The 26,611-nt window shown below is 44.5% G+C and overlaps 1 protein-coding gene across 1 annotated transcript in view; it reads left to right on the top strand.

Annotated features, from left to right (window-relative positions):
* The window catches only part of KPNA3 (karyopherin subunit alpha 3), a 100,595-nt gene that overhangs the window by 14,237 nt on the left and 59,747 nt on the right, over positions 1–26,611 (top strand). Inside the window, exon 2 of the mRNA XM_032774087.2 lies at positions 9,485–9,529. Coding sequence (XP_032629978.1) covers positions 9,485–9,529 — 45 coding nt within the window. The remainder of the gene's footprint in view (positions 1–9,484; positions 9,530–26,611) is intronic.

The following is a 26,611-nucleotide window of genomic DNA, read 5'->3' as shown; positions in this document are numbered from 1 at the left end:
AGGGCTGTCCCCTTTCCTCAGCTCCGTGCTAGGAGTTGAGGGCAGCCAGAATTCCAGGTGGTCAGCCCCCCACCCCCACCCCACCTTGCCCCTTTTCAGTTGGTGGAAGTGCTCCTGGTGAGGACATGCACCACTGACAGAAGAAGGGCAGTGTGGACGTGAACCACAGTAATTACTGCGGTGTCTGTAAGTGGACCTAACATAGGTTGACTTAAGTTTATAGTACAGAGATGACTTTAGACTCCTAAGTCTCAAGTGCTTTTGAACATATAACTGTAAGTATCCAACCCATCCCCCTTCTGCTTCAAAATCCACAATATAACCAACCACCCAACCCATCACACCATATTCACCTCCTATCCTAACTTTACCAGCTAAGCTCCTGAATCTGGCTCCTGTTCTGCTAATGTGGAATCGGGAAAGAGGTTGAGTTTTAAGGGTTGCTTATTCTCTAGGTATTCTAGTTAGTGATGGGGGGCAAGTCGGGCTGGCACAATGGTTACCATAGTCTCCAGTTCTGTTTATATTGCAGTGGTGGGAGTCTTTCATTGCATTACAATTCAAGTGTAAAAGTCTAACCTAAGACTTAACCTTGGCTTTGTATAATCTTGATCCCCCTTGCAAATGAAATGATGGGAAAAAAATTGTAGTTAAAATGGAAACAAATTTTAGTTACTACCACATTAAACTTGATTTTATGGACAGAATTTAAATTTGATATTGAGCCACTGTTCTGTGTGCAAAAAATGCAGTTTTAATTTATTTAATAAAATAAAAAAATCCTTGAATCTTTATATCTCTTCTCTCTCAGAATGACTAATGACGTAATATCTGAAGAAATAGTTGGTGGCTACTTTAGATACACTTAAAAAGGAAAACTTGTACTGTAGCCAAAGTGAAGGCAAGTGTATATTCCAGGGGCCTAGAATTCCTATTCTGTAGTCTCTTAAGCGTAATCTTGTATAACTTACTAAAGTGCATATGTAGGATAATCTAAAATAAATTTTTGAATATGAAATTTAAATACTTTGTGAACAGCAGTGGCATAAAACTTTCTGAATTTGATTCTACATTCAACTACAGTACACGGCACCAGGAATAGTTATCCTACACCAGTTTTAAATAGTGTTTGAAACTGATTCAAATAACTGTCCAGTTTGGCAGGTCAGTGTGGATGGGATCAAGCTTTTTGTATACAAAGTTGGTTTTGGAGCAGGAAGGGTTGTTGAGTTCTTTATTCTGTGCCAGGACATTGTTTCTAAACTTGATTTGGTCCTGGTCCTTGACATACATATTCTGTACTACAAACTATCATCTTCATTTTTAGATTTTCTTCTTGTCACAATTTCTTCTCTAAAAATCTTATTCATTCATGTTTAAAGATTCAGTAAATCTTAATTCTTATCCAAAACTTCAAAGCAATTTTTCTGTTTATGCCCAGTTCATAACAAATTTGCTTATTTTTTGGATCTAATGTTGTGAAATATTAGGAAATGGTGGTGTTGGAGACCTGGATTTAAAGCTGGTTTGACATAAACAGGTTATTTCAGGGTAGGATTGTTAGCAGTGACATTTGGTCTCAGCATTCATTCTAAGGACATCTTCCCCCCCGCCCTCCCCCCACAAACCTGTGGCTGGGGTTTTGCTGATAGAAAACCTTTTTATATAGGGTTGCTTTGGGTGATCATTAGAAAACCACAGACACAGTTGGTGAGCGCTTGTCCTTTGTAGCTGACCGCTGCGGCTGAACATTACAGGAAAAAAGTATAGGAGACTAAAGATGGAGTCGCCTGAGAACAGCGTCTTGCTATTTTGATACTTGCTGAAATAGTTGGTAGACCCTTCAGACTTGTATCTACTTGCAACTGTTGCTATTGTGGATACAAAGATAATGAGGGATATAAACCAATCACTAACTGAGGGGAAGTCAAGAAGAAATTTTCCTTATGAACAGGTTACTTCATAATTATCCATTATGAGGTTCTTATATTTCCCACTGAAGTATTTGGCACTTGTCCACTGTTGGAGGCAGGATACCAGACTAGAAGGAACACTAATCTGATACTGTATGACAGTTTCTATTTTCTTGTGTATATTCTCTGTGATGACCAACAAATAGCTGCTGAAGACTGCTTTGCCAGAGATTTTTAAACCTGAGGTTTGAAGATTTATGTAGGACATTGTCTTGGAAAGGCAGTTTCATTTATTTTAAGGTCTAGTGAATTTCTTGACGTACCATCCTATGTGGTTTTTCTCATCTTAGCATTTTTTTATTTTTAATAAGTATTTATTTATTCACTTGTTAGGTTTGACTTCAGTAGCTGTTACTGACCTTTGTTTCAGAGGAGGCAGGGAAGTGAGTCTGTTTTGGAAGGAGATAATAAATGAACACACGTTAGGGCTGTCAAAACAATGTAAACCTTTAGAGCCTACAAGTCCACTCAGTTGTACTACTTGTTTAGCCAATCATTAAGACCAATACATTTGTTTACATTTACAGGAGATAGTGCTGCCCACTTCTTATTTCCAATGTCACCTAAAAGTGAGAACGGGTTCGTATGGCACTCTTATAGCCAGCGTTGAAAGGTATTTATGTGCCAGATATGGTAAACATTTGTATTCCTCTTCGTGCTTCAATCATTGTTCCAGAGGACATGCTTCCATGCTGATGACACTCATTTAAAAAGGTGTTAATTAAACTTGTGGCTGAACTCCTTGGGGGAGAACTATATGTCTCCTGCTCCATGGTTTTACCCACTTTCTGCCATATATTTCGTGTTATGACAGTCTTGGATGCCGACTCAGCATATGTTTGTTTTAAGAGTGCTTTCAGTGCAGATTTGGCAAAATAGGTACCAGTATGAGATTTCTAAAAATATCTTTAAGATTTAAGAATCTGAAGTGCCTTCCATGATCTCAGAGGGATGAGGTGTGCAACTTGCTGATGGAAGTCTTAGGAACAACACTCCTATGCAGAAACTACAGAACTCGAACCACCAAAAAAGAAAACCAGCTTTCTGTTGGTGGCATCTGACTCAGATGATGAAAATGAAGGTGTCAGTCTGCACTGCTTTAGATTGTTATCAAGCGGAACCCACCTTGTCTCACTTTCAGGTGATGTAAATAAGAGGTCGGCAATGTTCTCTCCTGTAAATATAAACAGATGTATTGGTTTTAATCAGGGGTCGGCAGCCTTTCAGAAGTGGTGTGCTGAGTCTTCATTTATTCACTCTAATTTAAAGTTTCGCGTACCGGTAATACATTTTAACGTTTTTAGAAGGTCTCTCTCTCTAAGTCTATAAACTATTGTATGTAAAGTAAACAAGTTATTTAAAATATTTTAAGAAGCTTAATTTAAAATGCAGATCTTATCAGTTTAGTGCAGTAGTTTGTAACCTGGGGTGCACGCACCCCCTGGGGCAGGGCCAGTGCAAGGATATTTTGCACCCTTAGTGAAACTTCCACCTTGCCGCGCCCCCCCTCCCCGTCTCCCCCTTGTACATAGGTTCATTGAGGGGCAAATCCCAATGAGCCTTTATAGACCCCAGGGGCCACCCGTGCCCAGGGGCTGCTCCCCAGACCAGGTTTCCCCCTCCCCGCCCCCTGAACTCCCCTGGAGGGTGCACAGCCCTCCCTACCCCACCCAGGTGGTCCCCGCCTCGAATCCACTCACAGGCTTTGCTGGGCTTGGGTTGCTGCAGCAGATTGGCTAGGAGGAGTTGCCTTCCGGAGGCACCGGAGAGCCAGAGTGTCCCACTTGCAGCAGCAGCAAGCCCCAGCCATGGAGGAGCTGGCGTAGTGCAGGGGGCAGCAGCCCTGCAAAGGTGGCAGTGCCACTAGTGGGGACCAGCTGCGCCCTCCCCTGCCCCTGCTGCAGCCCGGCACCCCCACCGAGGGTTCCTGCAGGCTGCAGTGGATATATGCGGGCGCCAGCCCCCATGCACCGCCCGGCTCCTCCTTTGCCTAGGGTTACCATATTTCAACAATCAAAAAAGAGGAGAGGAGAGCCCTGCCCTAGGCCCACCCCCCATCCACTCCCTCCCACTTCCCACCCCAATTACCCTGGTCAGAACCCCCAACCCCTGCCCTGCTCCTTGACCCCTGGGGACTCCCACACTCCATCCAACCACTCCCTACCCCCTGACAGGACCTCCAGAACTCCTGACTCATCCAGTTCTCCCCTGTTGTCTGACTGCCCCCCAGGACTCCCCTTACCAGGCCCATACCAGTCAGAGGCTAGCTCCACGTGGAGGCAAAACTCCATGTGGAGTACTGAGGCAGCAGGAGGGGGGAGCTGTGAGAGGGGCAGCGGTGGCTCATGCTTCTGGGAGCCACAGAACCCGACTGCAGTGAAGGGGAAGCCAGGGGGGCTCCTGCATGAGATGCATGTGTGCAACGGTCCCTGTGTGCCCCCCTGGCTCCTCCCTCACCGTGGTTGGGCTCTGCGGCTCTCAGGAGCGTGAGCTGCCGCCCCTCCCGCAGCAGGCTCAGGACCATGTGCCCAGCGGCTCTCACTCCTGGGAGCCGCAGAACCTGAGCATGGTGAGAGGGGAGCCGGGAGGTGCACCTGCTGCCTGTCTGGGGGCCTGGCCGCCGGCTCTGCTCAGCCTCCTGCCAGCCTGGGTTTCTGTTCACTCAGCCGACTGCGTGCTGAATGGGGCCGGCAGCCGGGACCTTGGCTGGTAGCCACATGCCAGGCAAAATCAGCTCGCATGCCAAAGGTGGCACGTGTTCCGTAGGTTCCCAACCCCTGGTACTAATGATTGGCTGAACAAGAAGTAAGACTGAGTGGCCCTGTAAGCTCTAAAGTTTTACATTGTTTTTGAGTGCAGTTATGCTTTTAAAAAAAAAAATCTACATTTTGTAAATTGGAATTTCATGATCGAGATTGCACTACAGTTCTTGTATGAGGTGAATTGAAAAATACTATTTACAGTGCAAATATTTGTAGTAAAATATAATGTAAAGTGAGCACTGTATGCTTTGTATTTTATGTTGTCATTGAAATGGATATATCTGAAAATGTTGGAAAAACATGAGAAAATACTTATAAATTTAAATTGGTATTCTGTTTAACTGCAACTAAAACTGTGATTAATTGCTACTATTTTTTTAATCTCTCAATTAATTGCAGTTATTTTTTAATCGTTTGATAGCCTTGACATGAATGTATTTATAGTGCAATCAGGAAGATGTAAGGTGTTCACATGGACATCTTCGCATACAGTACTGGTAAATCTAGGTGACTTTTCAGTGAAGGTTAGCTCTTGTTGTGCAATGTGATGGAACTTTGACTAAACAAATAAATTAGAATGGAAATGATAGAGAAGGACTCTTGTCAGGCATGTTTCATGTCAGGTTTTAAAGCATATCTAGAGATTGATTCCTGTCCTAAAAAAACCCCTAAAACATTAAGTGTAAGCACACCAGATTTTTATTTATCTCCATGCCTTTTTTCATTAAAGTTCCTTATCTTGCTGAAGAAAATGCTAAAAAAATAACTTAAGCAATGTTAATTTCAACATCTATTTTTAAGACTGCCTATTTCAGTGCTTGGCACCTCACTGTTAAAAAGTTTTCATATTAAATCTTAACATTTTTATAGGTAGTTTGCCCATCATAGATACTGAATTGGCAAAGGAAATCTTATTTCTTTGTAATATTATGAAATGTCATCATATGGATTTAACTACCAATTAAGTGCCAGTTCATTTAGGATGTCATAGCTGTGCTGTAACATTACTGCTAATTTAAATGTGCACTATTGTGCCATGATAGCACTTGGTGATTAGTTTTTTGCCTCTGTGTGCCTGAGGTGAGCAACTGTAGTATGATGTATTAGTACATGATGCCTTGTGCAGTGTGCTCAATTTAGAGTCTCTAGGGGATATAAGTTTGTTTGTACCACTGTCGCTATGCTGAATTTCCTTCTCAGAATGTGGAGTATCTAGTTACTTTGCGCTTTCATACATTTTTAACTTGTCTTGGCAGTGGCTCTGATAAAATAGAACTATGACCTACTGATGAGTGGGAGAAAGTTGTAAAATAGATTGAGTTGAAAAATGAACCACAATCAGTAATTTTTGGAAATCTGAAAATTGCAGCATCTGTTACAGGCGTACTTGGTCCCTAAGGGTATGGCTACACTCGAAACTTCAAAGCGCTGCCGCGGGAGCTCTGCCGCGGCAGCGCTTTGAAGCGTGAGTGTAGTCGCAGCGCCAGCACTGGGAGAGAGCTCTCCCAGCACTGCACGTACTCCACCTCCTCATGGGGATTACACTGGTGCTTTACAGCGCTGTATCTTGCAGCACTCGGGGGAGGCGGGAGGGAGGGTGTTTTTCACACCCCTGAGGAAGAAAGTTGCAGCGCTGTAAAGTGCCAGCGTAGCCAAGGCCAAAGTTTCTAGTATGACCATGTATGCACCCACCTTGTAATCCACTGCTGTCCTCCCATCCTGGAAGCAGGGGATGTATGACTTCACCAAAAACCTGTCATAAGGACACCCTCTACGACTTCATGAATTGTTCTTGAACTCCTCTGTTGATTGGGATGAGAAAAATGTCTTTTCTTAAGAAAAAGTTTATGGCAGGTATAGAACAAGTGTGTTATATCATACCTCTGCTAAACTGACAGCGCCTCTGCTTCTAACTTGTAGGTGTAGTGCTGGGAGTATGGTTTTCAGACCATGGTACTATCATGTGTCTAGCACTGAGAGGGAGGATCATATTAGTACTTTGAAAATAGTTACACATAAAAATATTAAAGGAAGTAATTTGATTTATCCTGAATCTAGGACTTTTTAGGAAGCTGCTATTAACCCATTGAGTATTTCCAGTAATGTTAATTTGAAGCAAGCATAGATAAAATTTTTGTACAGATGTCCGCTTAAATAGTGTCCTGGGACAAGAATAAGCAAAACAAGAATTAACCATACTGCTTTTAAAAGCTGTTCACAGGAATAAACTGCAGACTTTTTCATTGACCTGTAGTTCGAACATTTGTGTTTAAATTATACATGGAGAGATTCAAGTTGGGTCAGTTGCGAATAAGTGTGCCATTGATACACATTCGTTGCATTGTGTGTGTGTAGATATATATTTTTTAACTATCAATTATTAAATTAGCTTTAAATATTTTGTAGCAAGCACTACATATGTCTGTATAACCAAATTGCCTTCTGGATACTTAACCAAAGATACAATTGGTAATTCATTAAGTAAGCATGCATATATTTAAATATTAAATCACATTCTTTATTTAATACACTAAAGCACAGTAAAGGAAAGACTTACTGAAAAAATACATTGTATAACAGATTTATATTGTATATCGAGTTGTGCAATGTGAAGAAAATATTTCAAATGCCAGTATTTCACATTTATTTTTATTGTAAATACTGTGTGTTTTTAAAAGGAGCAATATACCAATGTGGTGGTGAACAGAGGACTTCTGGCTCTTTGGAAAGGTCATCACGAATGACCTACCTTAAATGTGGAGTATGTTTTGCATTTTACCTTTTTTAAACAGTGCAAGCCTCTTTCAAGGCTTTGGATAGCTTATTTGAAGAACTGGTATAATTTCTTGGAGTAGGCTTCAAAATTTTGATATAACAAAGTTTTAGAGACTGTCCACTGGGTAGACTTCTGTTTTGATTTCTTATGACATGCCTGTCATAGTTAATATCAGACTCCTAGTTTAGATTTTTAAGGTTTTCCTTCTGCAGGAAGTACATCTCTACCTCGATATAATGCTGTTCTCGGGAGCCAAAAAATCTTAATGTTATAGGTGAAACTGCGTTATATCAAACTTACTTTGATCCACTGGAGTGCACAGCTCCCCCCCACCCGGAGCACTGCTTTACTGTGTTATATCCGAATTCGTATTATATCGGCTTGTGTTATATCGAGGTAGAGGTGTATTATGTTTGCTATAAAAAATAAAATGTAGTGAGTAAACTAATATTTAGGTGTAAATAATATCTATACAAGGTTCTAGGTCCCCTAACATGCAATTAGTAGTACAACAAAATTCCTGCATCATTAAAATCATAATTCAGATAGGAATTCAGACAAAAAAAATCCTTTCCACACTACCTACAAAAAGTCTATTTTTTAAAAAGATAATCAAATTCAGGCTATCTTTAATAAAAACAGTGGATCAGGGCAGGGTGAGGACCAAGTTCCAGAGTCCTGGAACTCTCATAGAGATCGTCTTGCCAGTAACCACCTCTTCATTTAAAAAAAGAGTGGTTCCAGCTCTGGGCACCTCAGCTGTAGTAGGATAGCACAGGGAGAAGGCCAGTACCTCAGTTAGAGAACGTGCATTGTTTGTGGGAAAGAAGGTCAAAAGTGCGTTTCATGTTGAATCAGAAAATGTTGAGGTTTGTGGTTGTATTTATTTATTGTCAGGGTGATGTCATTAGTATTGGGCAAGCCTGTAAAAAGGCCTTGTCTTTCTGTGCACATGATGTTAATTCACTGTAGATAATTGTTACATGGATCCTGATGGTTGAGGCCTCCAAGAATGAGGTGGAGCTTTAGGTGTTGTGGGCAGAGACCATTTAGATCCTTGAAGATAAAGATCAAGAATTTTGAAGGTGATGTGATTGTCAATAGAAAATGGAATGAGCAAAGTACAGGGACTTCGTGCTTTTGGTTACCACGTGGCTGAGGAGATACCCTGCGGCGTTCGGCACCAGTTGCAGTTTTTCAAAGTTGATGCTTTCAGATCCAAATAAATTGTATTCTGTAAGCGAATTTGAGGGTGCAAGAGGCAATATGATCAAGGATGAGATGGAGTCTCTAAGCCAGCTGGGATAATAGAATGTTTCTCAGAGATGTTGCTATGAGGGCCCAGCATTAGTGAGGAGGCTAAAAGGACCCTTAGATTGCAGTCTGTCTTGACATTTATGGACATACATCCTCCACTGGCACTGTGGTAAGCTCTTCAGAGTGCTTCCCTTTACCTACAAGCATAACCTGTCTTAAGTGGGTTAAGCATCAGCCAGCTCTTGTCCATGTGCTGATCTCAGGCAGATATTGGGATAATGTGGTTACAGATTTACCTGTATCTGGTTAACATTTGAACTCATGTAATCAACTTTTTTCCTGGTGGTTACATGTAAATATTTATAAGACCAAAGAGAACTGAACCTTGTGGCACTTCACAAGGGAGCACTATACTAAACTACTCAAAAAGCTTTCTGTCCTTCAGTGTACTTGTTTTCTGCATTCATAATGAAGCTTTTACCGTATTTGTGAGGTATTTATCTTTTTCTTTAACCCTGTGGTTCCCAAGATCTGTGCTGTGAAAGATTCCAAAATTGATTTAAAGCACCTCTCAGTAAAAAACAAAATGTACACTAAGCCCTCTTCTGTTGTAGCTTTCTGTGAGTGGCTTCATTTTAAGTGACTTAGGAGAGGATTTTATATATATATAATCTTGATGTTTTTTTTTTCTTTTTTTTTTTTTTTTTGCTTTTTAGACTATGAGAAGACACAGAAATGAAGTAACAATTGAACTGCGGAAGGTAATTTGATCTGCTTTTGCTTATCAGCTGTAAATTTTCTTAATTTTGACATTCTCTAGTGTCTTCATCTATTACTATTGTTGTGTTTCTACTACAAGCCTGTATTCAAGGCTCCATGTCCTATATAGAATGTTAGGCTTAAATTGTCTTCTGGACTCTAGAATAGGAGTAGACAACCTATGGCACAGATGCCGAAGGCAGCACGTGAGCTGATTTTCAGTGGCACTCACGCTGCCTGGGTCGTGGCCACCAGTCTGGTGGTCTCTGCATTTTAATTTAATTTTTAAATAAAGCTTCTTAAACATTTTAAAAACCTCATTTACTTTCCATACAACAATAGTTTAGTTATACACTACAGACTTATAGAAAGAGACCTTTAAAATGTGTTACTGGCATGCGAAACCTTAAATTAGAGTGAATAAATGAAGACTCGGCACAGCACTTCTGAAAGGTTGCTGCCACCTGTTCTAGAAGTATGAAGTATTTCTTCACTTCCTCGCTCCCTCCTAGTCTTCTTGTCCCCATTGCGTACTTTTAGCTCAGTTTAGCTTAGTCAACATATAGCCGTTGCTGTGTGTATTTAATTTGGAATAAAATTGTTTAATATTACTCTGCCACCAAATTTTCAATGTGCTACTACCTTTTGCATTGCAAAGCATTGTAGAAGCTGTCAAGAAGCTGGAAGCTTGAAATCTTGGAACACAGCAGTTCTGGCACTTCAGAGGGTATAGGAGGTCTTGGTTTTTTTGGTTCTCAGGCCTGATCTACAGTACTTAGGTCAATGCATGGAAACTTATGTCAGTCTAACTATTTGTGCATGCACCTACACTCAAATTTATCTGCAGGTGATGTAAGCACCCTGTCACACCGATACAGTCTATATAACTACCTCCCCAAATGGTATGGAGCCATGGTTGACCTACTGAGGTCAATGCAATGTGAGCGTAGACACCGCATCACCTGTGTCAACCTTAACAGTCCTCCACCATCTGTCCCACAATACCCTCATTCCCTGCGACAGTGACTACTCTGGCCACAACTGTAAACTCAGCTTCTCGGGAGTCAGAGACTGGAAGCCACTGTCCTCCCTCCCACCCATACCATTTAAGCTCCCCCATGTGTTGGTTTTTTAATCCCATTTCTTGATTGCACACCATGGCAAGCACACCTAGCAGCTCACCTTTGTGTGCAACCACCCAACTGACTGTGGTGGGTCCATGCACTAGATGCGATGCTGCCTGCAGTAGATCAAAGGTATGGGAACTTCTGCCTGTGAGAAGAAGAGGTTTCAAGCACAGCTATAGACAAGTTGTAGAAACATGGACATCTATGAACAGATGGCATGTGGGATGCTGCCCAAGGGGTATGATGGGAATAAGCAGCAGTGAAGCATGAAAGCAAAGGAACTTCAGTAGGAATATCACAAGGTCAGGGAGGCCAACAGTAAATGAGATGGTGCCCTTACAACAAGCTGCATACTATTCTTGTTGGAGACAAGTCAGTCCTGGGGCCAGCATTCTAGGCAGTAAAGCCAGCATAGAGGCCTATACATATCGATGAGGCTCATTCACAGAGCCCAAATATTAGCTCCAAATGTGAAGAGAAGTCTGAGAAAGAGGAAATTAAACATCACTCCTCAAAGAGCAGCCTAAGTCCTTGTCCACACTACAAAGTTTTATCAACACACTGGTATAATTACATCACTTGTACATGTTCACAGTAAGCTCCTTCTGTCGGCAGAACGTGTAAACACTTGGTGCTCTAGCACTGACAGAGCAGTGCACTGTTGGTAGCTATCCCACTACGCTACTTACTATGCCACTTTCTAAAGCTAGGAGTTGTGGGAAGGCAGAATGGATCTTAGTGCATCGTGGGTGTGGACTCAACATCCCTTTCTGTCCCAACATTCCATGGGCTTCTGACTGCATTTCATGGCATTTTTTCAATGGCCCCTGTTACTGTGTGCCTGCCATCTGTCTGAACGGATGGATCCTCCACTGCACTTTATTGATCACTGTTCTGAACGCATCACAGATGGTCATGCAGTATATCATGAGCACACAGTCTGAACAGGAATCAGTGTTGCCTGACCTGCTGTGTCCTATGGAAAGAAACACCAGATTACTTTTGTCATTCATGGAGCAGCTGAATACTGTGGACTGTTCACTTTTGGGCTCAGGAAACAAGCATTGAGTGGTGGGATCCCATCATTATGCAGGTTTGGGGTGATAAGCAGTGGTTGTGGAACTTTCGGCTGTGGAAAGCTACATTCCTAACTGGCGGAGCAATAGATGGCACGCATATTCCAATTTTGGCCCTGGACCATCTTGTGATGGAATACATCGATAAAGGGGGTACTTCTCTATGATATTGCTGACGCTTGTGGATCACAATGGGCGTTTCACTGACATCAATGTGGGATGGTCCAAGAAGGTGCTTAACACACGCATCTTCAGAAACGCTGGCCTGTACAGAAAGTTCCAAGCAGTGACTTTCTTTCCTGACCAGAAGATTCCAATTGGAGATGTTGAAATGCCCCCAGTGATCCTGGGGATCCAGCGTACTCCTTACTCCCATGGCTCATGAAGCCTTAAATGGGAAACCTGGACAGCAGCAAGAAGCACTTCAACCATAGGCTAAGCAGGTGCAGAATGACCATGGAATGTGCCTTTGGCAGAATAAAAGTACGCTGGCGCTGCCTTTATGGCAGATTAGACCTAAATGAGAAAACGTTCCCATGGTCATAGGAGCCTGCTGCAGCTCCATAATATTTGTGAGGCTAAGGGTGAAAAGGTTTTTTCAGGACGGAGTGCGGAGGTGGATTGCCTGGTTGCTGAATTTGAGCAGCCAGATACTAGGGCTATTAGAGGGTCACAAGCAGAAGCTATTCAAATTGGGGAGGCTTTGAGGCAACATATTGATGATGTACCCCAGTGATGTCGTTTCATACAGCACTTTGTTAACTTGCTGCCTTGCATAAAAATTGTGATGATTCATGACTAGGGTTTTTAGTCAACAAATGATCAAACTGCCACTATGTATTACTACCAGCAGCAACCACCACATGTAGGAGACAAAGATTGGTTATCTTTCAAAGAGTTTGTTTTTATTAACTACCAATTAACACACACAAAAGACTTAATGGGAAGGGAGATAACAGTGCCGGGCAGTATCGTGTCTAATAACTGTGTGTAAGTCAAGCTATCATTTTGGAAGCTGTCTGAAGGAGTGAAGTGAATGGAGGACCGAATGTTCCAGGAAGTTGCAAGGAATGTTTGGGAGTTCAAGGAGGGCATGGAAAGCAGTTCTGTATTGGCTGCAGGAGGGGGCCGAGCGCACATGTTCTATCTGGGGCATGATTAGGGTCTTCAACATCTGTTTGCTCCTCAGTCACTTTTTTCATTCGCTTCTAGCCCTTAACAATGCACTCCTCACTCTCCTTGTTCTGCAGGGTCTTTTTCCACTCTGTTCTCTTTTTTTCAGCCTCCAGGTATTGTAGCATCTCTCGGAACATGTCCTCCTTGTTCCATCTTGGTCGCTTTCTTATCTGGTGGAGGCACTCAGCTGGAGTGTCAGGTTCCCCCAAAGATCATATCTGCAGTAGCGCAAGAAACAATACGCAGCAGCATGGTTTAGTTCACACACAGCATTTAATCATTATAGTGAAATACACCTCTTTTAACATACCAGTCACTTTCTCACTATCCTTTGGCAAGCAAACATCTCGGCGAACGCTCTGAATATGGTGAGTTTGGCCTGGGCTTTCAAGAAGGGCCAAAGGGTCTAGGTGGTTTTTAAGGGGATCAGTGCAGGTGACTAAGGACAATATTGTAAATTTTGTCACCATTTTCCACAGGCAGGGGTGATTGAAGCTGATACTTTGCTCCTGAGTAAGCAAGGATGCATCTCCTTCACAATTGCAATTTCAGATCTGGTCCCTATGCTGCTCGCCTGTGTGCCCGCTTTGGTCCCTGCACAAGTGATTGCTGAATGGTGCAGGAAAGGTCCCTTCCCCTATTGTAGGAAAAAGCAGCTCTGCCAAGGAACCTTCAGCAAAGGATTGGCGAGTACCTGGAGGAAAGTTTCCTGGAGATCTTTCTGAGGTTTTCCATGAAATCTCAGTGTGTATCAACACTCTGTTCTGCCACACTGCTTAACTGCACAGGGGAATATGGAGCACAGAGAAACACAGCTAGTCTTGTGCATTGCTATCCCTTCACCCACTTCTAGAATATACAGAGCAAAGAACGTCTCTATCTCATATAACCGAGCAGCATCAATGCAAAAATCATTTACCTAGGACTCTCCTCTCTTACATCATGCGAACCAGAGATGGACTGCTGGGACTGGCCAGACACCCCCCCTTCCCCCCCTGGAGTGGAAAAGAGATCCTAACTCAGCATGCCACCAGACAACTGTGACATGTGCACTACAACTTCATCTTTGGGGTTGAATCCAGTGTCTGCTGCCTGCCACCGCATTGAAGTATCCACTTGACTTTTGGCGGTGGAGGTGGGGTTGCTGCTAGGGATGGTGTCCAGCTCCTTATAGAAGTGGCAGGTCTTTGGCGCAACACCAGAGCGATGGTTTGCCTCCCTTGCCTTCTGGTAAGCCTGCCTCAGCTCTTTTATCTTCGTACGGCATTGCATCATGTCCTGTTTGTGGCTCCTATCCAACAAGCCATGAGATTTGCCTGTAGGTATTGAACTTCCTACAGCTGGAGTGGAGCTGGGACTGCACAACCTCCTCTCATCATAGTGCTGGCAGATTCAACAACTCAGATGTGTTCCAAGCAGGAGAGCGTTTGCTGCATGGAGTCGTCATGGTCATCTGGGAAGATGTGATGTGAGCTCTCCATGCCGTGCAAACAGGAAGTGGAATTTCAAAAATTCCTGATCCTTTAAAGGAGGAGGGGCACATGCTTCTGTAGCTGGGTGCAGGAGGAGTTCGAACCGCTGACCAGAGCGGTCAGGATGGGTATTGTGGGATACCTCCTGGAGGCTATTTATAGCGACATAACCAACCACAGTGTCTACACTGACATTTTGTTTATCTAACTTTGCCACAAAAAGCTCTACACCTCTTGTCGAGGTGGTTTTATTTTGTCGGTAGAGCTGGAGAGTTTTGTTGGCAGAAGTAGCATTGTAATGTATACATTGCCACTGGTTTGGTGACAAAACATGACTTGTCTACAAAACTGTGTAGTGTAGACAAGGTTTAAGTCCTTGACCAGATAGGGAGTGAGACCCCCAGTGCCAGCCTTGGTACTGGTCTCTGCAGCTGAGTTCAGCAAGGGCCCAAGATACAATCTGGAGGAATTTGGATCACCTCCAGAGACCTTCACCATGCCAAAGAAATGACTGGCACTGATGCCATATCACCTTAGAGCACTGCCATTCAAAGAGGAGATACACTCCGTGCCATCCTTTTTGCCTGCATTGGACAGAGATCCTCTTTCTGCTTTCATAATGACCTGAAGGATGGCACTGGGGACCCCTTATTCAGAGTCATGTCTCAGAATGGGGAAGGAGTGGCACTGAGGCAGCCACCGTGAACCAAGGCAGTATCCATGGACATGTCACCTTGCTCATGTTGGCCTTACTGGAATTGTTATGCATCCAGGAGCAGATCCTTTTCCTATCTTTCTAGAAAGAGTAGATCATGTTCCCAGTGGCATCATTAATTAAGCTGCCCACACCAGAACCACATACGGCTCCCAAGAGCAAGAAGCAATGAAGGAATTACAGCAACCCTTGTCTTTCTCCTCCAGTGCATGAGGCAGTGACACCAGTCCCAGATCTAGCAATTGATTACTTTAAAGCTTTTTAGGACCACCTGTCTTGCATTGCAGAGACCCTGCACGTTGAAGCAGTATTTATATACTCTCAAGTTATAGTCTCTCAATTTCTTTGATATTTTGACAACCATAATGCAAACCAGAATTGCCCTCCTTGTTAATGAATAGATCCTGCAACCAGCCAAAGGACTGTGGCAGATATCCCAGACACTCGTCTGTCCACTTGGAAAAGAGCAGAGCAGGGAAGAGATGTCAGGTGCCCCTAAAGGGCTTTGAACACTTTTATGCCTATCCAAACCCAGGGTTGTCTTGCAGGATGGGGAAAAAATTGTGTCCACGAAAGGAACATTGAAGAACAAAGACCCCAGTGAGTTGTATCTTTTTGAGTGCAAGGCATATTCATCAGCCTCACTGCAGCTCCTGTTGGCAAATTACCAGGGCTTATTTGCCAAATACAACTTTCTCATCTGGGAGAATGCAAATCAAGCACCAGAACAGGGATGAGGTAGGGATAGGGGGAGGGATAGCTCAGTGGTTTGAGCATTGGCCTGCTAAACCCAGGGTTGTGAGTTCAATCCTTGAGGGGGCCATTCAGGGAACTGGGGTAAAAATCTGTCTGGGGATTGGTCTTGCTTTGAGCAGGGGGTTGGACTAGATGACCTCTTGAGGTCCCTTCCAACTCTGGTATTCAATGATAAAGGAAATATTAAGGAGAGCAAGATACTTGGGGGAATGTCACTACTGGCAGCTACTGATACAACTGCACAGTCCATGGCTGTTACTATGACACAGGCCTCATGGCTCTAGGAATCTGACACACTGTACAAGGTACAGGCCACTATAGAGGACCTGACATTGCAAGTACCATCCCCAGCAGAGGACACTGTCCTACTCTTGGGAACACCAGAGTACCAAAAAAAGGCAGCCTAGGTATTCCAGAGGATGGCCATCTTCCACCTCCTCTGCTAACCTGGCTCCTTCTGAGGCAGCAAATTTGACAGGAGCATTGAATCATACTGGAGCCTGGACCCACTTTCAGGAACCATCTTGCACTCTTTCTTTTGGGCCTTGGTGGCCACCATAGCTGACAAATGGGCCTTATACATTTCTACACATTACTCCCTACCTGTCCCCTTCCCTGTTCTTTTTCAGGTACCCTTTTCACAAGAGCCTAGCACAAACAGAAGTGACCTTATTGCTTCATCTAGGAGCCAGAGAAGAGATACTCACTGAATACAGAGAAAGAGGCTTCTCCTCCTGTTTCTTATCCTGAAGAAAAATTAGGGACTTCCTTCTCTTCTAGACCTGAGGAGACTGAACAAATACATATGCTGCCTCGAGCTAAATCTACACTAATAAGTTGGGTCATCCTAGCTCTGTTGTTCAAGGGCATGAAAAGTTGTCACCTCTGAGCCATGCAGTTAAGCTAACCTAAGTCCCAGTGTAGACAGTACTAGGTCAGTGGAAGAATTCTTTCATCATCCTAGCTACCACCTCTTGGGGAGGTGGATTAAATACAGCAACAGGAGAACCTCTCCTGTCACTGTAATGAGTGTGTCTACTTAAACTGCTACAACGGCACAGCTGCAACGCTGAAATTGTGCCAGTGTAGCTGGTTAAGTATACACATAGCCTCAGCTTCAGGATGGCCGTGCTTACCTCAGTCTCTTCAGGCTCAAGACTTGTAAGTTGAGAGCCATGAACCAGACCCAGGCTTTCAGATTGCTATTTCCTGTAACCCAGATAGATGGCTAAGATTCCTAGTGGGGTCCAAATATTACCAGTATAAGGTACTGCCGTTTGGACTTTTCACAGCCCTGAGTTGTCAAAGTGCCTTGTGGTGGTAAGGGTTAATCTCAGAAGGAAGGCCATTCATATTTACCCTTACTTTGATTGGTTGATTGCGGGCACATCCCAGGAGGAGACAGCTGCAAGCCTGTAATATGCCCTTTCTGTTCTCTCTCTTCCCATCACACACAGTAGTTCAGAGGAGCCTTGACCATGTCTACAAGAGCATACCTGGCTGAACGTAGATTCCTGTCAATGCAATCACTGTTGGAATAGAAACATACTTGACTATGACAGTGCTGATGTGTATGGGGCTGTTCAGCTGTATGTTAGTATTACTTGTGAGGGAATTCTGCACCACTGTGCATGCACAGAATTTGTCTCCTGCAGAAAAATGACTTTCTGACAGGGAACCAAAGGGAAGCCACAAGAGCAGTCATGCGACCCTCCCGAGCAGTATGTTTCAGGTGCTCAGGATAGCTGGCAGAGAGGTAAATCACTGTGGGGCAGGGGGTGGGACTGGGGAAGACCTGGGTGATGGCTTCTACCATGCACCGGGCTCAGGTGCTAGTCCAGGCGGTGCTGGGGAAGACAGAACTTCCTCTTCCCCCATGGCATCTGAGGCTATGTCAGACCCACCCCCAGATTTCTCCCTTGGCTGTAGGAAGCTCTGCAAACTCCCTCCCCCCCCCCCCCCATGCTTCCTGCACCTATCTCTACTCAGCTGTAGGGGGAGGGATCACTGTACAGGGAGCTGCTCCCCCATCCACCCAACCCCCCTGCATCCATACCCCCTCATACTTAGACCCTTGTGCCCAGCTTTACACCCCTGCACCCAGACACCCCATTCCCCCTCAACCAGGACTACTCCAATGAGGCACCTGGATCCCTGCCTCACTACTCCAGGGTCTGGACCCCCTCACTATTTCCCCCACCTCCAGACCCCCTTGCTGAGCCCAACCATCTTCACGTGGCTCCTGCTGCAGCGTCCCATTGCCCCTGTGCATCCAGATCCCCCACTGAGCTGCCTGTATCCAGATTGCCCCACACAGAGCCCTCTCAACACACACCTGGATCTTCCTACACTAAGCTCCTCCACACTTGGATCCTGCCTTGCTGAGCGTGCTTGCCTGCCCACACCTGATGCACTTGGCATGGAGGGGCAAGGCCCTGGGGTGTTTCTGGGGCAGGCCAGGTCCTTGCGCTGTGTCAGGGTTGGGTGCAGCCTCACTGCTGAGCCCATGTCCTGGGGGGAGCTGCACAGTGATTTCCCACCTCTGTGCAGCCAATGGCTAGTGCTCCCTAGTGCCATGTTGGAGCCTCCACATTTATTTGAGAAATAAAATTTGCAGAATTTTGAGAGATTGTGCACATAATTTTTAATCTTTTTTGGTGTAGAATCCTCTCGAGTGTAGTATGCACATACATGATGCTGCTTGCCAGATTTCACCTGCAGTTGCACCAGCTCTGTCTCAGATCCGTCTGTTCCCCAACAAAACACCAGCCAAGTAAAGATGCTGTGGTTCTCACAGAGCTGAGATCATGGAATCATGGAAATGTAGATCTGAAAAGAGACCTCAAGATCATTTAGTTCATCTGCCTTCCTCCTCCCCACTGAAGCAGAACCAAATATATAGTCTGGCAGCATAGTGTAGTAAAATCTTATTCTGTGGGCAACTTAGTGATAAAAGGTAGGGGAGGTGTCATTTGATTTGTAAAAATCTGCAGAATCCCTAATTTTAGTGCTGGTATCCTCTGGCATGGCAGGGGGTCTTGCTGCCCCTCTGACTCAACTCCAGGTCCTCTCAAGTGATGAAAAGTTTGATAATTGTGTAATTGGAAATGAGACAAGTTGGGTATAATTCAAAAGCCCTTCCTCCCACAAACACAATGGTACCAAACATGAGAAACATAGAATAGATACATAGATACAGATTTGAAAAATGTTTAAAAAGCCACATTTTAAATTATATTTTAACATAGAGAGCTATCGCTTACATAAAGAATACACTGATCTTCGATAAACCTAGGGAAACTAGCCTTGACAGGTATGACTGAAAACATTTGTTAATCAGAGTCATCACCATCTAGGGCAGCACGGCCAGACACATTGTCACACTGATCCCTGTCCACCCTGCACTGGCTGGCTGCTAGCCAAACACTGCAGGGAGGTGAGTCTCTGGTCTTTGCACCCAAGCATTTGATTAGCCGAAGGATTGATTTGTGTGTGAAATACCATGCGCTCCCATGGTATGATCAGTCCATCCTTCAAGGTCCAGCCTTGCTTGATAGGAGAGGATAGTTTTGACCTTTCCATTGCCTGAGGATTTGCCCTTTTTATAGCAGGTATAAGTGCATCCCTTGTCAGTGGGAATTTTCCTCCATTTGTCTGCTTTGTGGAAAACATCCACCAGCGCAGCTCTGCAGAGTGTTATAATTTTGGTCTTTAAATGGTAAACTCTGCATACAAACACCTCCTATTCAAATATGATCTTGTCAGTAACTGTCTGTTCTGAGCACCTTCAGAGTGTGGAGTGCGACTTTGGAGGCTAAATCAAATGTCTTCCAGTAAAATAATGTGGTCTTTCCAACAGTTATTTTGTAGTGGTATATTACACATATGTAACACAGTTGTATGTGTTGGAAACCTGCCTTTCGCTCAAGCCACTTGCACATGAGACTTTGCAATAAAATGACAGCCTTGTTCTATGTTTGAATACGGTCATATTTGCTGATGATGAAGTCACCATGACCACCGATGAACTATTTAAAGTTGTAGTACAGGTCATGTGGAATTATTTTTTCAAATGTAGCATCAGTTATGGGTCCCTGCAACTCCCATGTACTGCAGGACAAAATGCTTTTCCATAAAAATTCAGCCACTGCAAAGATCCTTCATATTACTGTTGACATCAGCACTTTTTTTGATAGTGCCATGTCTTTTGCAGCTTTTAAGGACGTGTATTGTGATTCATTTCTGCAGCTAGGATTGCTAAAAAGTGCATCCATATCCCACAGTTCATGTTCAATAAGTGCTGTAAGAGTCTTTCCACTAAGCATTTGTTCTTCTTCAATCCTGTTCAAAGCACATATTTCCCTTAACTTCTTCTTCAGCCGTCACCACTACTTTCCCATCCATTAGAGCCTCTGTGAGGCAATTTATGAACTCCACTGTTTGCAGCAGTAAAATCGGTATTTGTTTCCGTTGCTTTTACCTGTTGATCTAACACATTAGACATTGTTAGTGTAGCACTCAATATATGTCATATGCTTTGAAATCTTTTGGGTCAATACATCTACTTAATTTTAATTTTCATGAAACGTTCTCACTAAGAATGACTGACTGTTTTCATATAGTTTCTCACCTGTCTCGTTGAAATTGTGCTTAAGGGATGCCTTCGGGATTCTGGCTTACTGTGGAAGGAGCAGCTGTTTGTCTCAAAATGCACGCCATGGGGCCTAGTATAAGGCAAGTCTTGCCCATGGCTGGCACTTATGCCAGCATCTTCAATTTTTTCCTGATGCTCACTAACCTTGCCAAATTCCCTTTCCAGGAGCACTTATAGCATGTAAGGTGCCACAGAGCATTGTGTTTAACTAGGTCCTCTATGGCGATATTTGCCAAAGATTCAGCAACTGTTGGTACTCTTCATCTCCCCATTGACGTGTAAAAATGATAGACTAAAGTAAAAACCAGGATTTTGTAATAAATTACTTTTGGATTGTAATTATGGTACATGAAGTATGTTATGTAACTGTGCATAGCATTTGTAGTTGGAGTCCTGTAATTTCTGGCTGGATGCTGATGTCTTAATCAGTGCCTCATAACTCCTTTTTGCAAAATAAAGATGATAATCAGTATTGCTGAACCACTTCTTTTTTGCCAGTGATGGCAAATCAATTTGAAGCGCTCCTTTATTTGTAGTATTCTGTAACATTAAAAAACTTAATAAAGTATCCTTTTCTGAGCATTAACTGATAACTGTGTTATCAGTTGAGGGCAAAAATTTAACCCAAGGGCTGCATGTTGATTATGCCTGTGTTTAATGTATAACTAAAATAGAACATAATTATTCTAGATTTGTCATTTTTGGTACCATTGTATTTGTGGGAGAAAGAGCTTTTGAATGATACCCAAGTCAACCCATTTCTGACTGCATTGTATTGTCAACATTTCCACCAATGGAAGGATCTGGAGCTGTGAGCCAGAGGGGCAGCAAGTCCCTTGTGCCACACCCTGGAGGGTGACACCATTGAATTTGTGATTTCTGTAGATTTTTACAAATGACAGAAAGGAAGGAGTTGTCATTAACTTGCTCCCTAAATTACACATGCTCCCAGTCTACTACCCGTGATGGGTTTGTCTAACCCAGTGGTTCTCAACCTGCGGGCTGCTTGCAGCCCAATCAGCACACGGCTGCGGCTCATGTGACATCCTTAGGGCGGTACTTTGTATATTGTGTGGGTACGGCCCACATAACGCAGAGAGCTGCATATGCAGCCCACAGTGGTAAAAAGAGAACCACTGGTCTAATCTGTTCCTAATAACCTCCAGTGGCAGGGATTCCAAAATCTCTCTTGGTTAAGCTATCCTAGAACTTAACATCCTAACTATAAGGGTAGTTTTTCCTAATGTTCAACCTAAATCTCCCTTGCTGAAGACTAAGCTGATCGCTTCTTGTCCTGTCTTTATTGGACATAAAGAACACTTGGTCATATCCCCTTTATAACAGACCTTAACATACTTGAAAACTGTTATCGGGTCACCTCTGTCTTCTCTTCTCAAGACTAAACATGCCCAGTTTTTTAATCTTTCCTCATAGGTCAGGTTTCCTAAAGCTTTTATCTTTTTTGTTCTCATCTGGACTCTACCCACTTTGTCCACATCTTAAATTGTGATGCCAAGAACTGGACACAGTATTCCAGCTGAGGCCTCATCAGTCGCAAGTAGAATGGAACTTTTACTATTTCTTGAGAGTTGGTCCCTAAATGTATTTCAGTTTAATGGGACTAAAATGGGGATGTGGGGGGGGGGGGAGCAGATAATCTCTACCCAAAAATATTAAAGGAACTGGCACATGAAATTGCAAACCTAATAGCAAGGATTTTTAATGAATCTGTAAACTTGGGGGTTGTAACCAGTGACTGGGGAATTGCTAATATAGTTCCTATATTTAAGAAAGAAGAAAAGTATTCTGGGAAACTACTGGCCTGTTAGTTTGACCTCAGTGTATGCCAGGTCTTGTAACAAATTTTGAAAGAGAAAGTAGTTAAGGACTAGAGGTAAACTGTCATTGAGATAAAATACAACATGGTTTTACAAAAGGTAGATCATGCCAGACCAGTCTGATCTCCTTTGAAAAGATAACTGATTTTTTTTTTTTTTTTAGACAAAGAAAATGCATTTAATACATGGGACACTAGATCGGGAGAGCTCTGAAGGCATGGCTACACTTGCAGACATAGAGCTGTGAGTTAAACCAGCTCTCGTAGACCGCCGCAGGGAAAGCGCTGCAGTGTGTTCACACTGTCAGCTGCAAGTGCACTGGCGTGGCCGCATTTGTGGCACTTGCAGCGGCATTGGGAGCAGTGCATTATGGGCAGCTATCCCACAGAGCACCTCTTCCCATTCTGACGCTGTGGCTTGTGGGAAGCAGGCGGAGGGTTGCAGAGCATTCTGGGTCCTGTCCCAGCGCCCTGTGATGCATCACTTTGCATCCCAAGCAATCGCTGTGCTTCCATCCACATTTGGTGCCATCTTCCAACGTTTTTTGTACTGCATGCTCTGATTTCCCTTTCAGTCTGTGGGAATGGATCCCGAACTGCTGAGGAATATGCTGATGGGTCTCACCAGCATGTCACGTTACTCCTTAAGCTAAAAACTGACAGGAGTCTGATGTCGATTCACATAACGGTTACAACACGGGATTGCTTGTAGCATTCACAGACATGCTCACCACAGTGGAACGCAGCTTTTGGGCTCAGGAAACAAGCACGGAGTCGTGGGATCACATTGTCATGCAAGTCTGGGATGACGAGCAGTGGCTGCAGAACTTTTGCATGAGAAAAGCCACTTTCATGGGACTGTGTGCTGAACTTGCCCCCACCCTGTGGCACAAGGATACGAAACTGAGAGCCGCCCAGATGGGTGGCTATTGCAATCTGGAAACTGGCAACTCCAGACAGCTACCGATCGGTCGCTAACCAGTTTGGAGGGAGAATGTTGATCACCGTAATTGTGTTGCTGCAAGTTTTCAGAGCCATTAATTGCATACTGCTGGGAAGAACCATGACTCTGGCTGGGCTTTGCACAGATGGGTTTCCTTAACTGCGGAGGGGTGATAGATAGGATACATATTCCAGTTCTAGCACCAGCCTACCGAGCCTGTAAGTACATAAATCAGAAGGAGTATTTCTCTGTGGTTCTCCAGACGCTTGTGGATCACTGTGGGCGTTTCACTGACCTTAACGCAGGCTGGTCCAGAAGGGTGCATGATGCCTGTGTTCTGAAAGATGCATGCCTGTTCAGGAAGCTGCAAGCCGGGACTTTCTTCCCTGACCAGAAGATCACTGTAGGGGAAGTCAAAATGCCCATTGTGATCCTTGGGAACTCTGCTTGCCTTTTAATGCCGTGGCTCATGAGACCCTACACAGGGAGCCTTGGCAGCAGCAAGGAGCAGTTCAACAACAGGCTGAGTCAGTGCAGAATGACTGTGGAGTGTGCTTTTGGCCATTTAAAGGGCCGCTGGCACTGTCTGTATGGGAAGCTGGACCTAGCTGACATCATCTCCACACTTACAGCCGTGTGCTGTAACCTCCATAACATTTGTGAAGGGAAGGGTGAAAGATTCACTCAGGCATGGACCTCAGAGGTTCAGCATCTGGAGGCTGAGTTTGAACAGCCAGAGAGCAGGGCTATTAGAGGGGCCCAGCATGGGGCTGCAAGGATTAGAGATGCCTTGAAGAAGCAATTTGAGGTTGGAAACCACTAGTAATGTTTGGTGCCCTGCACAGGAGTGAAGTGCGGTCTTTCCAATGTTGTTAGGAATCTGTGTTTGCTATATATCATGCACTGACTTGCAAGGCCTGTTGCTTTCCTGGGCTACGGTATCCTTTACTTTAATGCAATAATTAAATGTTTTCAAAACCAAAAAAATCATTTTATTGAAAAGAAACAACTGCTTGGGAAACAAAGGGCATGATACATTATTGCTGTTTGAGATGAGGGAAGGACACTGGGTGAGGAACAGGACAATCACAGATTTGCGTATGTCCTGTTATCATACTCAATCTTCCTGTCCGAAGTGCTGTGCAATGAGTGCTGTGCTTCAGGCTGGCTAAAATGCATGGTGATGTGGATTGAGTGCAGTGGGTAAGGGTCATAGTTTGCAGGGCTGGGTGGTGAAGCTACAGGTGTTGGAGGCAACTGGTGTAGATAAGAACCCAGATGTTGGGGCAAGTGGGGTGGAAGTGACATGAGGGCACAAGGGAAAGAGTTTGGGGACAAGGGCTGTGCAGGAGTGGGAGGGAGAGGGGGGCAGAAGTGCTCCGCCTGTGAGTTGCCTTGGCGCTCCATGATGCTCAGCATCCATTCTGTGCTTTGTGCGATCTGTATTCTGCTGGCGGACCCTCCTTTCACACTCTTGACATTCCTGCACTTTTTGATTTTTGTTAAGGGACTTCTGTATGACTTCATGCAGCACGTCCTCTTTGCTTCTTCATGGACACTTCCTGATTCTTCGGAGACTTTGTTGTTAACAAGGACGGCTAGGATCTCAAGGTTGCATCTGTAAAGCCAAAATGCAACACTTCACAGAGGCAGCATTGTTCACAACAGACAGAGCAATGATTCGGCCATACTTAAAGACAAGCATAGTGTATACAATAGCAGAAATTGCCCATCCCAAAGTGAGTGCACATAACCTACAGGAGCCCCAAAATGATGAGTAAGCATAGGGGCAGGGGGGACTGAGTTTCAGTACTGTCCTCTGGGGTTCTGTGCCTTGGGAAGAGCCAACAGCTGCAGGGGGCCCCATACTGAAGTGTCCCCACATTTTCCACAAGATGAATTTGTCCTGGAAGTTCTCGCTGCTGAGGATGACCTGGGAAGCAAGGGAGGGTCTTCTACTACAATGCAGCGTCCGTCCTGGCCCATATGCAGCTTGTCTCTGTGCAGCAATGGTGTCTTCCCCACCCTCCGGTCACGGCACAGTGGTGCGGACTTGTTATCCTCACTGGGATAAGGAACACAGTAGCTCTGCCAAGGAACCTGCACAAGCGAATTGCCCAGCTTCTGCATGAGACCTTTGAAGAGATCACTGAGGCTGATTACTGCAATGTGAGAGCACACATCAACCCCCTATTCCCCATCTAGTTACGCATGCAGCCCTAACCCTCCTTGTCCCAAGAGCCTGCACCAAACAACTTCCTTCCAAAAATAAAAGCCACTTACCGGGCACCTCCTCTGGTGTTAGTTCTTCCCAAAGCACGATCTGCTGCTACTGGCTATCTTCCTTCTGGCTTGAAAACAGCTCCTGGCTGCATGCATTTAGGGATGTCAGGCTGTCTGTCTGTCTCCTCAGTACCCTCGCTCCCGCTTTCCTCCTCCTCCTCCTCCTCCTCCTGCCTTGTTGCACTGGGCTCTGAAGTGACCATGGTGGTCTTCGGAGTGGAGGTGGGGTCACCCCCAAGTATTGTGTCCAGCTGTTTGTAGAAACATCAGGTCATGGGGGCAGCATCAGAGTGGCGGTTTGCCTTGCAGGCTTTGGTAGGCATTCCACAGCTCCTTCACTTTAACCCTGCACTGCAGTGCATCCCAGTCATGGCCCCTTTCCATCATGTCCCTTGATATCAACCAGTCAGTTCACTTACCTGTCTTGAAACCCCATGCCTCTCTTGAGAACAAGAAACTACATTTCCTTGACCTCAGATGTGACCTGGAGTTCTACCTGCAAAGAACCAAGACCATTAGTATGTGTCTGAGGCTCTTTGCTTCCATAGCAGAAAGAGCAGCGGGCTAAGCTATAGCCTCACAGGGAATTACTAAGTGGGTCTTGGGATACATATTGGAATGCGGTAAAATAGCAAAACTTACCTTTCCTAGGGGTGTTACAGTGCGCTCCATGCGAGCGCAAGCAGCCTCTGCGGCATCTTTATCGGACGTCCCACTTCAGGACATTTGCAAAGCAGCAACTTGGCGATCTATCCACACGTTGATGGCACACTATGCCCTGATTCAAGCGTCAGCTGTGGATGCAGCAGGAGGAAGGTCTGTATTACAAACTACTCTACCAGCCTCCTTGCACCAGCATCCACGCTGATCACTGCTTGCAAGGCACCCCCGTGTAGAATATGCACTCAAAGGAGAAGAGGAGGTTACTTACTGTAACTGGAGGTTCTTCTTCGAGTGATTGCTCATATCCATTCCAGTTAGGTGTGTGCGCGCCGCGTGCACAGCCGTTGGAGAAACTTTTACCCTAGCAACACTCAGCGGGTCG

The sequence above is a fragment of the Chelonoidis abingdonii genome, chromosome 1 (genome assembly GCF_003597395.2).
Source record: "Chelonoidis abingdonii isolate Lonesome George chromosome 1, CheloAbing_2.0, whole genome shotgun sequence".
NCBI classification, from domain to species: domain Eukaryota; kingdom Metazoa; phylum Chordata; order Testudines; family Testudinidae; genus Chelonoidis; species Chelonoidis abingdonii.
This window is presented reverse-complemented; position numbering and strand designations above follow the sequence as displayed.